We start from the raw sequence: 12,286 nt of genomic DNA, 5'->3' as shown, positions 1-12,286 counted from the left end.
CGTCAGGGGCGCACCATCCAGGCCGCTGCTTCAGCGAATCACGACTATTGCTCCGCTAGGCTGGGCTACCGAGCGATTATCCCAACATCCTGCTCGGGCATATGTCATGGCGGATTCGCCTAGTGAATGCGTGCATTGGGCGAACTCCAGCTTGGTGAGCCTAAGCTTTGGCTCTGCCTAGGTACGGCACTACGTCCTGACACGTGCATTGGAAATGTTCATGTTGTACATTGTCTACATAGCATCTTCACGTGCTCAGGCTGAGTCGCCGCCCACGAGGATGATAGCACTACCAAGCTGCCTCCGTAGATCTTCCTTCTGGACATCGTGCGTGTCCTCTACCTCACCCCACTGCTTCGTCTGCCACGTAACCTCGAGACTCGACGCCTCGGTGGCTTCCTTGATGCCGAAGCGCGGCGCATCGGTCACCTTTCGCGACTGCGCAAATGCTTCGCCCCATTCGTGGATCAACCGCACGCTGACTAGCAGACTCTTGGACGCCAGCACTGCGCGTTCGAGCCCTGCCAGTTCGTAGGCTGGAAGACCTGCACACCAACCCCGGATCACCTGCTTTGTCATCTCTGGCTGCTCGGTGGGGATGATGGTCTCGGGGTCGAGCGTGGGCTTGATCTCTACACCAGGCCACACGTGTGTCTGGAGGTAGGCGATGATGCCTGTAGCGACTTCCTCCTGAAGCTCGCGCAGTGTCTTCCCGTTCTGGAGCGTCTCGTTCATGACCTTTGCGGGCGCCCAGCAGAGCAGGGTGTCTGTGTCCAGCACGCGCATGAAATAGCTGAGGATGTCGTTCCTGATGTTTTCCCTCCCCTCTTTGTCTGCCGCCTCGATATCAATTGCACGCGCGGCGAGCGAGGTCATGGGGATGTAGTCGTTCTTGAGGGCCTGCTGCGCGCTCATGAGGAGATCCCATTCGAGGGCAATGGCAGTCGCCAGCTGGGGCTTCGATGCGGGTACCGTGAGGATCTGCTTGTTGGGCATTCGCACAGGTCGGTGGTCGAGAAAGACCTGAAGGCCGCCCTCGTCCTCCTTGATCGAGACGTCTTTCCAAAAGCGCTTGGCCAGCATGTTCTTGGGCTTGTTGGTGGGGGCGTAGACGTCGCGCATCTCGCGCGCCTGCTTCATCATGTCGGCCTGCCGCCTCTTTCTTGCAACCCGTTCAGATGCATCTGATGGCTGTGGCTCGGGCGTCGCAGGCGGTGGTCCGGGTACTGTCAGACGTTAATTGCTGAGCCATCTTGGCTACGTCGTGTCTCGTACCCGATGGATGAGGCAGCGGCGTGGCGCCCCGCGCGGCTGATGTGTGCAGACATTGGTAAAGTGGTCTGTAGGCTCTCTTGGGCGCCGACAGCCGGATGCTGGCGAGGGCTGGGCGAATTGACTCCATGGCGGTGCTGGGCGAGGGTGCAGATGGCGTGCACGCTGCTCCCAGCCCAGGTGGGACCGCCGCGGCGACTTTTTCCCAGCACGCCAGACGCGCTCGGACATGAATTGATGCATGGCCCGGGTAGCGTCGACGACTAATCTGGGGTTCTCCGCTCCGCAACCCAGACCACCACTCGCCGTCAACACACGCCCGTCGGGTAGCAGAGTCACGTCGTAGCGTTTGCCGATCGCCCTGTGCCAGCCTTGCTGAATATGCGCTGGCTTCTCCACAGCTTCTCGTCTCCTCGCAGCTTCTCCACTGTCTGGTCTGGCTCGTGATCGACCGTTGACGCGCATCTGGCAGCTGTTGCTACCCCACTCAAATCTACCTTCCCTGCAGCATCCAACACGGCCTTTGATGCGGTCATTCCCGTTTGCCGCTGAGACCACACTCTGCTTTTAATGAATCAAGGAGCCCCTCAGACGGCCTCTGCGAATGCTGCCGCGCCCCAGCCCAAGCCTATCCGTTTTGTGACGAACCATGATGGTCCCTATGCGAAGAGGCGGCGCATCAATTCCGCGTGCCTGACATGCAGGAAGAAGAAGACGCGGTGTTCTGGTACGGAGTTGGGCAAGTCTGTCTATCATTTGCTGACGGTAGAATAGGTGAGCGACCTGTATGCGGAACCTGTGTCCAGAACAAGCACGAATGCGCCGGCTACGGAGACGATAATGGCACGAGCGAACACCAAAAAGAAGGCAAAAAGGCTGCAAGAAGAGAAAGCTCCGTCTCGAATAGCGCGCCTTCCCGAAAACAAGAGCCTCCCATCGACCCGCTGCTCACACGGCCGCACCTTCCCCATACGACGTCGCAAACCTCCGAATCAAGCGTCCATGCCTCGCCCAAGGTCGAGTCGACAGGAAGCAGCGGGGGCTTAAGCCTGAGCACGCGGAACAGAATGCCATACTTCAGGTACTTTGGGCCTACAGCCATTTTGCCCGGTTTGCGACAGATGGTGGTCAAAGTGCGAGGAAAGCAGCATGGTAGTGCTCAGACTACATCAGATCGTACGTTCATCCCGCACACCATGGATATGCAGCTCATGATGCTGTTACCGGAGAGCACCTGTGTCTCAGAAGCCAAGCTCTCAGCCCATGAGGCTGTGCTCGTGCAAAGGCCGGCGCATCCGGCTCTTGCTGCTCTGCTGTAACTCCGTGTCGTGTAGCTAACAAGTCCAGAACACGCAATCGAATCCTCACCCGCGCAACCATCAGTAGGCTCACCACCAGTGCCAGAAGCCCGTACACCCGCCGAGATACCCGTATACGACGCCTCGTCAATGTCTCCAAGTCCACTCATTACCCACCTCTGCAAGCTGTTCTTTGTGCATCTCGGCTGCTCCTTCCCATTCCTACAACGAGAGCGCTTCATGCGTGACTTGGAGGAGAAGCAGGTAGACGCAATCCTCGTAGATGCCGTCTGTGCGTTAGCGGCCCGATTTTCGACACATCCTATGCTGACAGGCAAGAGCGACGTGCAGAAGGAAGGCGATGCAGAACCCTCCACGATCCCGCCTTCTGAGCATGGCCAAGCGTTTGCGCAGCGAGCCAAGTCAGCTATTCCCGACGCTTTTCCGTGTCCCAGTGTAGCAGTGGTACAGGCGGCGCTGCTTCTTGCATATGATGAATTCGGTGCGAGTCGCGACAGTGGACTCTGGATGTATCTGGGGATTGCCATACGAATGGCGCAGGATCTGGGCATGCAGTCTGTGGGAGGCCTGAAGTATGAGGGACGAAAAGGCCCAACCCCAAATTCTGTCAAGAGCGACCCGGATGGTGGACGGCATTCGGAGCAATCCACAGTTTTAGACAATCACGGGGCTAGCGCAGAGGAGCAAGAGCAGAGAGCTGCCGAGCGAGAGAGGCTGGACACTTTCTGGTCCATCTTCTTCCTCGACCGCGTTATATCTTCTGGAACAGGACGGCCGGTGACCCTTCGCGATCGCGACATCGAGATCTCATTTCCCTCTCTGGATGAAGTGGACTCTTCCGGTTGGCCATTGCCCTTTCCTGCGCTGATCCGCATCATCCATCTATACGGCCGTGTTACCGATCTCCTTAACCGGATACGAAGTGCCGCTGATATTACTGCTGACCTACAGAAGCAACTCGGAGCTTGGGAAGATAGGCTGACGGGCATCTATCAGAACCTGTCGCCCAAGCTGCACTTCAATGCGGTCAACTTTCAGCAATACGTCAAGCTCCACCAGGGCACTAACTTTCTCCTCCTCCATTGCTGGTTCCATACCTTGATCGTTCTTCTGCATCAGCCAACGTTGCTCAGGACGTTTGAGGGAACACCGCAATCACTGTCCACCAATAGCAGGGAGCTTTCCATGTCTTCTGCAAAGACTGTTGCCGACATCCTGGCCTTTACCGAGCTCATTGATGTGAAGACTGGCATCGGCAATCCTTTTACCAGGTAGGATAAGGTTAGGTTCCCGATGCAAAACTCGCATACTGACTGTTCTTAGTCAACCAATATACATCGCCGCATGTGCTTTCCTCAAAGAGACCGCGCTGCACTCAGCTTCGTCGCAGCCTCAGTCTCGCCCTGCAAGCCCTGGCCGGCACGGGGAGAATTGGCAAAAAGCTGCCAACCATCAATCTCTTGACCGTCTGAATCCAAACAACAGCTCTACCAGAGATCTGGAACAAAAGCAGACCGCCGCTAAGCACACATTGCTCGCTTCCGCTGCTAACCAAAACTATCAACGCTGTTATCGTGCCCTCAAGGCCTTGGAAACCTACTGGGCGGGTGTCAAGTACATCATGACTGTGCTAGACCAAAAGGCAAAGGGTGTTGGCGACCCCTTGCTGTACACTGCCGAGGAGATGGAAAGTGCATTAGAAGCCCCTCGACCCGAGCCATCTTTCACTAGCCCTGGTTGGAGGAGGAAACTGAGCTGGGGAACTTATCTGACTGCGCAAAACTCTGAAGCGGACGTCGCAAAGATGGCAGCCGCCATTCGGAAGGGCGCGAGAACGCCGAACATGCCTGGCTCGCCCATGGTACACCCCAGTCAAGGTATGTTATCAATGCCCATGTTCTCGAAATCTCACTAACAGTTCATAGCAATCGGATGGTCACTTACTGGTACCATGAACTCTCCATCAACCAACGTCGCTGTCATGTACACTTCCGAGAATGGCGAAAACCGGAGTACGAGGCCGCCACCTTCCAAAACACTCCCAGCAAGTACTCAGCCTTCTATCGCATCATTGATATCCGATCCTCCCATCAAATTCGAGCCACGCCAATCTATAGCATCACCATCGGGTTTCTCGCAATTCAGCTCGGCATCCATGCCTCCACCGCCCTCAAACCCAACCTTCAACCACATGCCCACACCAGATCCAGTATTGGTTTCAGATGCTGACCTGCTTCTGAATCTGCATTCTCCGTTCTCAGGCGGCTCGCCAACAGCCATAAGAACGCCATTACAAAATCCGACTTCATACACCCGCTCATCTGCCCAACACAACCAACTGCAACCTACACCTCAAACTGAGTTCTCACCGACATTCGGAAATTTCAACACACCTTCAGACAACACCTTCGGCGACATGGTCATCGACACCCAGGACGTCGACATGTCACTACTAGGCGCCGACATGATGCCTTGGGACTTGGAGTACCTACCCCACGATATGCTTTACTTTGGCGATGGCACCTTTGGAAACAATGGCTTTGGAGCAGATGGCGCGCCAGGAGATCATAATACCGGTTGATACCCTTGGCGCAGTCACAAATGTATACTAGACTACTGCGTGTGGAGTTTGCTTTTTCTAAGGTGGGGTTTCGGTTGTCTCATTATGGAGTGGATCGGATGGCGTATGATACCATTTTGCCACTTTATATACTATATGAGTTGAGATGAAAGTCAATTACCTTGTCGGATTCCATGTCTTAGCTGGCCTGTTGTTGTTCACTCGCCTTACCCTGGCAGCTACTTGAGGTTAGCAGACGTCTTTCTGTACGGGGATATATGAGGCTGGAGGTATTCGCTGTGTTTCCCGAGTGCACGCGCATCTGGCTGAGGTATCAAAGCACATCACGGTACCTCAACAAGGTCATGTTCTGAGACTGGGGTATACTTGTATAACCCTACGGTCACGTGAAAAACTTGATATGCAAGGGGGATGTTGACTGGACATAGTGCTCTAGTGTGCTTTGGGACGGTAATTGGAGACATGCAGAGGTATTCTTGATTGACGGCAGTGCTCTGGTGCGCTTTCAGATGGCTCAATCAGTAGCGATAGTGTATACATACATACTAAAACATCCAAATACACGGCATGTCGAGGGGGATACAAACGTGTTACACCTTGAAGATAGCTCGCTAATATGGAGGCCGGGAGGTATTCAGTGCCCATGGTATTTACAGAGTGATAGCCGCGAAGGTACTGAATGGCACAGGATACCGTAAAGACGTCGAGAATGAGAAGAGTTTTATCATTGAATGCCTCTTCGCTATGGCATCTACGTACAGGTATGGCTATGAACACAGTTGAAGTACCCCACGCTCCACCCTCATCTCTCGAAGTAATCGTATACGGAACCCGTTTTGGTCGGCACAAAGTGTTCGAAAGAGCACGAGATGGTAATCAAACACTTCTTTCCATGTATATTTTGTAGAGGCCAGAAGGTTCCAACGTGTATGAGGAGCGCAATTGTGAGTCAGGGAGGGCATTGAAGGTCATCACGGTACTGCATAAGTCTCGTGACAGGGGGCATTGGTATCATTGATCATCTTCTGGCTATGGCGTCGATGCGCAAACTTCATCCAAGAACTACTTGACTCATCCCACGCACCATCCTCCTCCTCCACCAGCACTCAGTAATCGTACGCAAAGCCTGTCTTCTTCTGCACAACATCCTCAAAGTTGCATCGCAAGCAATCGCCATACATAGCCATGTCGCGCTTCAGTGTCTTCTCACCCACAGTCTCAGACAAATCGGCATCGGGATGGACGCGAAGATGGCATGCTTCGGCGCCGTATGCATGCGGATGTTCATCGTTACGAAGGGCGATGGTGAAGTATTCGATCTGCAGACCATGTTCTGCAAGACTCTTGATTACTAGACGCGTAATGCGCTCTAGGGGGGAGACGTATCCAGGAGAGAGGTCGCGGTGGGCGCCGCTTGCGATGAGCTGGAGGTATTTGAGGTTCTGGTAGGCTTTGAGAACATCGGCGAGAGCTTTGAGTTGCAGCTTGACGTAGGCGTCAAGATAGGCCCCTGGAAAAGTGTCGGCGATGTCGGGGAAGGCTATGGCGAGGTCTGTCAAATAGGGACATGTATTGCCAATGTAGACCAAGTCCTCCGTGCGAATCTTGCATCCCAGATCTTGTGTCAGCGCCAGGCTGCGTAGTTGACGATTCACCGGACCGAGAAGACGAGCAAGAGGGAAACGACAATACTCCTGCGTGAAGACGGCTTGATCGACATCATCATGCGCCTGCTCCTGGGTACCGTCGAGGCGACTACCGGGACTCATTACCGGAGAGTCTTCGTCGGCAGCGAGCTCTGGGCTGTCGGACGACTGTGTCTTTGCCGGGATGGGAGGAGGTATGTATGCGAGAGAAAGTGTACGCAAGTTTTTCGCCGATTGAACAAACTGCACAAGAGCGTCTTCCTCGTCGTCATGGATCGCTCCGTCGTTCACAGAGAACAGGAATGTCTCGACGTTGACTGAACCTTCACAGATACCCTTGATCAACTCAATGTTGCCGTCGCACTCGTGGAGTTGGAGCAGTTTGATGGACTCCATGTTGATAATCCTTGGTCGCTCATTCATCTCACTAGAGATCATTGCCCTGCCGTACTCGGCGCAATTCACGAAGTTGAGTCGCAACTCCTCTAGCGAAACGGGGTGAGACCATCCCAATCCTTCAATGATAGGACCAATGGACATCCTGATGCGCGGATCTTGGCGGAGAGAAGTTATGGAGAGGTCACGAACGCGATATCGGTTGTCCTCGGCTACCATTTTGCGGCAGAGATTGGCGGGCGCCCAGGAGTGGACCAGAACATCCAGCTTGGTTGAAACAGACTTTGATAGCTTGTTTTCTGATGAGTCAGGTAGGTCTGGCCTGCGCTTGGTGACTCTCAGTTCGAAGTCGCCTGTCTGCTCCAAGATGCAGGACTGGTGACCGGGGAGACCAATTGGCGGGTTGCTTGAAGCGACGATCAGGTTCTGGCGATCAATCTCCTTGACCTCGGCCTTGGTTCTTGGATAGTGGAAAGCCCATGCGTTATGAATAGGGCCGTCGTCGTAGCTCGGGATGACGATGGCCTCTAAAGAAGTCATGTGGCGCTGGAAGAATTTCTCCAGAACTAGCAAGGTCGCGTTGTCGACGAGCGATCCTGCTGTGAAGGAGACGATGCGGACATTGGAATCACTGTCTTTCCGGAAGCCTTGCAGTAGACGGACAAAGATCTCGTTGGTCGGTATGAACGTTTCGAAGAGTACGTTTCGGATCGCGCTGAAGTTGGCCGTGGTGGAACCCTCAACCAAACCGTCGAATGTATGCACATCTTGCGGATGTAGTGAGAAGAAGACCGTCTTGTAGAGCGTTTTGAGGAAGTATTCTGCGGCGCCCTGCTTGTTGATGGGTGGGCCGTGAGTCTGTATAAGACCTGAAGCGACTTGCAGGCGCTGCTTGAGGTCGTGTTCGGAAAGCTAGCAATGTTAGACAGAGTGATTGGCATATGGGAGGAGACTTACATGAGCGGATACTAAGTCCTTCAACTCCACTGGTAGAGTCCAGAAGAGGCCCTCAATGACACGAGAAGATGTCTCAAGCAGTTTTTGTGGATCCGCCTCATGCTTTGTACGCTTGACTTCCTCGGATTCCGACAGTGAATGCTCATCGGCGACGTGCTTACGCTTGAGATCCTGCGCGACAGTCTCCATCCTAGTGTGGCAATGTGAGGAGAACCTTTTTGTCTGTGGTGGTGTGAGGAGGTGAGGAGATCAAGCCCAAGTCGAAAATAGCCACGGACACAAACATCGGTCAGAACCGGGATCTGGGCACTTGACGACGACCGTTTGCTCGCGTTGCACGTGGGGGTCTCCAAACGCGAAATTCCACGTCCTCTAGCCAATGAACGATGGCCTTGAAGCTACGAGTATCGACATTGCTCGCCGCCACGAGAGCATATGAGTGTATATGAGCCCGATAAGAGCACCTGACGACTTTTGCATACATGTTAAACCAATCAGACAATATCTTACGCGTAACAAGAACTTCAGCTCCTCCTTCACTTCGCACATCAACGAGGCGACGTCCCACGTGATGGGACCTGTGCTGTACTAGTGCCTTGGCGTCACAACAATCAAAACCTTTGCACCCCGCGCTTCTCTTCCACTCTACACAACCACTTCTCCATTTCGTTTCCAAAACAGGTGCTGGGGCTTGCGCTTTCGCGGACATACTATGAGTGCAGATAGCGGAACCCCCGTTAGTCAGTTGTTGTCTATGAGCAACATGTCCTCGGATTCTCGAACAACAGTGCCTGCACCTCAGCGGATCATTACTATAAGGTCTCTTCTCAAGCTTGTGTTCGTACCGGCTTCTTCTCTACTCTTTATAGCTTCGGCTGCCTTTACGACCTTGTATGCCCTCGGGCTCTATCCTCATGGTATTAGGGGCTGTCGCTCTTCTAGACGTTGGCTCTAGTTTTCCTGCAGACATTACCCTAACTCAGAGCCTTGCTTGTGCAATTTGCCGCGAGTTAGTACCTCCGCTTGACCCATGGAGTCTATATCAACACAAACTAGCATGTGTTCGATGAATCGATCGGGGCTAGTCTACGCGTCGGGAATGGCGGCGTAATGGATTGGCGATGATGAGAATAGTCTGAGTCAAGAAGCTACGTTTCCGGGAACAGTGGATTTTTTCGTTGGGTCTTGCGGCTTGCTGCTGGCTTGAAGAAGGAGTGAAACATCCGGCGCGACTGACAATCGGATAGACACAGCTAACACTGCCAGACATGATCAAAGCCGGGCTTACTAGGACAAAATCGGGGTACCTGGTTTCCAGTGTTAGCAAGAACACCCCATACTGGACAACGTAAACATACCTCCACAGCTGGCGCCTATGGAGTCCGCATCATTGCTTGGGGAGTGGTGAGGTTCCATTTCCGATGCAGGTTGAAAGCAGTTTGTGATGTGAGTAGCGATCCTACACGCGCAGAATGCAGACAGAGAAGACAAAAAGACACCACACCCGCGAGGAGACTCTGGAGTGATGCCTGGTCATCATTTCATACGTTTGAGCGCGCAGTCCCGCAGCGCGCAGCGGCGTATCGCAACTGCACATAACCATTTAATTAGTGCATGTCGCGCGACCGGTCAGCTTGTCCAGAGGGCGCAGCCTTGATCGGACGCCACAAGCCGTCTCCTTTGCTTCACAATACAGTACTGTCGTTCTTGTCCTGGAACGCGTCGCGCCGAGTAGTCGCCATCAAGTCCGGTTCAAAAGGATTGAGGTTTGAGCCTTGGAAAGGTGCCCGAATGGCAGTGGGGTAGGCAGACAAAGCCGGCGTTCAGGGGCGTCGCATGTGACGTCACACGCAAAGTCACCATTGTCATCAGCAAAACAATGTCGCTGGAAGCTATGGGCTACACGCTCACAGCGCAACTAAAAATGACGTCGCCTGAAAACCGATGTTAAAGACTTAGCTTGCCACACGGCTGCCTTGGATCCAAATCTCGTTCGTTCTTGCGCATACCTGTTCCGATGCATGCGACGCGTTCCGATTCCGACGCGTCCTTTTCGCGTAATGCAGGAGCTCTTGACGGTATGCATCATTGACCAGCGCGGCGCACCATACCGACACCATCAGAAACAACAAAATCTTGACAGTGTGCTCACCGGGGACATCAAGTGTTCCAAATATCAGAGCTGCTCGACGTCGTCTCCCGTTTTGCGGGACCCGAAGTACAAGTCTCTGCATGGAACGTGTCGCGAACCTGGCGGCGTTCTTCCAAGCCCGTCATCAGCAGCAACAGGCAATCGTACTGGCAGACCTACCCACCGAAAGATCCAGTAAAGTATGGCCTCCTCGTCTCTACCACTGATAAAGCAAGGTGCGATCCAATTAGGAACGAGCTCGATAAGTTCGACCAAACGGCTACTCGTCTGGAAAAGCGGGTTGAAAGTGGCCATACTAGATTCATTCCGACTCACTACCTGTCCGGTTAAGAGGGATGCTGTCATACCTCCCTGCTCGATACACATAGTGCGCAAAGCTTGCGGCCACTTGCGCATTATAGCTTAAAGATATGCGGGCATATTCTAGCCAATTATGCCTGTGGTACTCACATAGTACCCTTTTCGGTCACGAATTCCCGACTGCTCAGATCATTTCATTGTAAGGGCACGATGCGGTTTACCGTCGCCATCGACGTCATCACACCTAGAATGCACGCTGTCGGGAAACCATGTCAACACCATGTTCGACATCAATCTCGTTCTTAGACTCCTGACGGTACATTCCACGGGCTCAAGTTTAAAATCCCAACAACCGTCGAGAAGCAACGCAACATCGCCACCGCATTCATGGCTACTCTCGGGGATATGAGGAAGCAGTTGTCCGATATTGTAGCCAATGTCAAAACGAAAGGCTATCAGATAGAGGACGCCATCCCAGACGTCTTACGCGATCACTTCAAGGAGTTGAGCGAACTCAAAGCAGCGCGAGAGTACATTAGGGAGATTCAAGATCGTGAGCAAGACCTGCAAACTCATAACAATACATTGCGAGCGAAAATCAAGGAAAAGGAAGCAGAGATTGACGACCAACCAGCAGAGTTCAAGGCGCTCAAAGTCGATCTCCAACAGGCGCACCGGCAGATCGAATACTACCGTGAGCTTGCTGAAGATTCGCAACGGCGTGCACAACGTTACGAGCGCGAGCTTGCTCTCGCTGTCACGGACCAAGCTGCCTCCGATGAAATTATCGCCAGAGCTGACCGTTTGCAAAAAGAGCTAGAACAACTTCAGTTCACCATTGTGCAACTACAGGCCGAGAACGAACGGGCAGCTGAAACTTTCACCAACCTTCGCGCACACGACGCAGCGATCATAGCAGCCAACGAAGCTAAATTTGCAAAGATACTGTCTCATACGTCTGAAGTCGAGAATGAAAGCGAGCAATTTAGCGAAACGTTCACTACGCTCATTCACGACTTAGAGTCTGAGGTTTTATCTGCTTCCGCCTCTCTTAACGATAAGGCTGCTCTGGTACAGAAAACAGAGACGCTGTATAACGCCATCGTTAGTGAGGCAGCACCTTTAGATCGGTTCTTCTCTCGCGCATTCAGGATATTGAACATCTACCAAATTCTTTTCCGGTCGCTTTCCGATCCAGCCCACTCCAGCACTTCAAGTTTGCCCCTTGAGCTAGATCCGCTCATGGAAGGAGCCAGCCAGGACTTGTATGTCTACGAGCAGGTGCATCGGACGATGTGCGAGGACCATGGTCTTGCTGGAGAGCGAGCTCGTACACATCTCAATGGTATTTCGAAAAGCGCGAACGAGATGATGCTAAGCTTCAATTCCATCAAAGCTGACGTAGCAATGTTTTTGACTCGTCTGAACAAAGAGCCAGGCAGTTGGGTGGCTATGAGGGCGAAATTTGGTGGGTCTAGTAAGAAGAAGGGGATAGGAAAGCGTTTTTCCATGGGCTAAGGCTCTAGAGACGCTTTTTTAACGTCACCTAGTGAATTTTTGGCGATTTCGTAGTCAGTTCATGTATCCCACTCTATTTATCAGCGTGCGCACAACTACAACAAGTATCAGTATCACTTTTTGCCCTTTTGGAGATCAATGAAAC

The 12,286-nt window shown here is 53.0% G+C and overlaps 4 protein-coding genes across 4 annotated transcripts; 2 read left to right on the top strand and 2 right to left on the bottom strand.

The window, feature by feature from the left end:
- Positions 1 to 255: 255 nt before the first annotated feature.
- J4E84_000560 (uncharacterized protein) lies at positions 256 to 1,402 on the bottom strand (the record flags this gene model as incomplete). The annotated part of the gene is made up of 2 exons (XM_049383198.1): positions 256 to 1,226; positions 1,276 to 1,402. 2 exons carry the CDS (start codon positions 1,400 to 1,402, stop codon positions 256 to 258), a joined length of 1,098 nt encoding a protein of 365 aa, XP_049248716.1.
- Positions 1,403 to 1,842: 440 nt separating this feature from the next.
- Positions 1,843 to 5,172, top strand: J4E84_000559 (uncharacterized protein; the record flags this gene model as incomplete). Its single annotated transcript, XM_049383197.1, has 5 exons — positions 1,843 to 1,999; positions 2,047 to 2,448; positions 2,620 to 3,862; positions 3,915 to 4,468; positions 4,517 to 5,172. The coding sequence occupies 5 exons, from the start codon at positions 1,843 to 1,845 to the stop codon at positions 5,170 to 5,172; spliced, it is 3,012 nt and encodes a 1,003-aa protein (XP_049248715.1).
- A 1,106-nt stretch (positions 5,173 to 6,278) lies between these two features.
- J4E84_000558 (uncharacterized protein) lies at positions 6,279 to 8,360 on the bottom strand (the record flags this gene model as incomplete). The annotated part of the gene is made up of 2 exons (XM_049383196.1): positions 6,279 to 8,126; positions 8,172 to 8,360. 2 exons carry the CDS (start codon positions 8,358 to 8,360, stop codon positions 6,279 to 6,281), a joined length of 2,037 nt encoding a protein of 678 aa, XP_049248714.1.
- A 2,650-nt stretch (positions 8,361 to 11,010) lies between these two features.
- On the top strand, positions 11,011 to 12,141 carry J4E84_000557 (uncharacterized protein; the record flags this gene model as incomplete). Its single annotated transcript, XM_049383195.1, has 1 exon — positions 11,011 to 12,141. The coding sequence occupies one exon, from the start codon at positions 11,011 to 11,013 to the stop codon at positions 12,139 to 12,141; it is 1,131 nt and encodes a 376-aa protein (XP_049248713.1).
- Positions 12,142 to 12,286: the final 145 nt, after the last annotated feature.

Source organism: Alternaria hordeiaustralica (assembly GCF_023758085.1).
Source record: "Alternaria hordeiaustralica strain BMP 2776 chromosome Unknown scaffold_1, whole genome shotgun sequence".
In the NCBI taxonomy this organism is placed as follows: domain Eukaryota; kingdom Fungi; phylum Ascomycota; class Dothideomycetes; order Pleosporales; family Pleosporaceae; genus Alternaria; species Alternaria hordeiaustralica.
The sequence above is the reverse complement of the archived record's forward strand: the minus strand, read 5'-3'. Positions and strand labels throughout refer to the sequence as shown.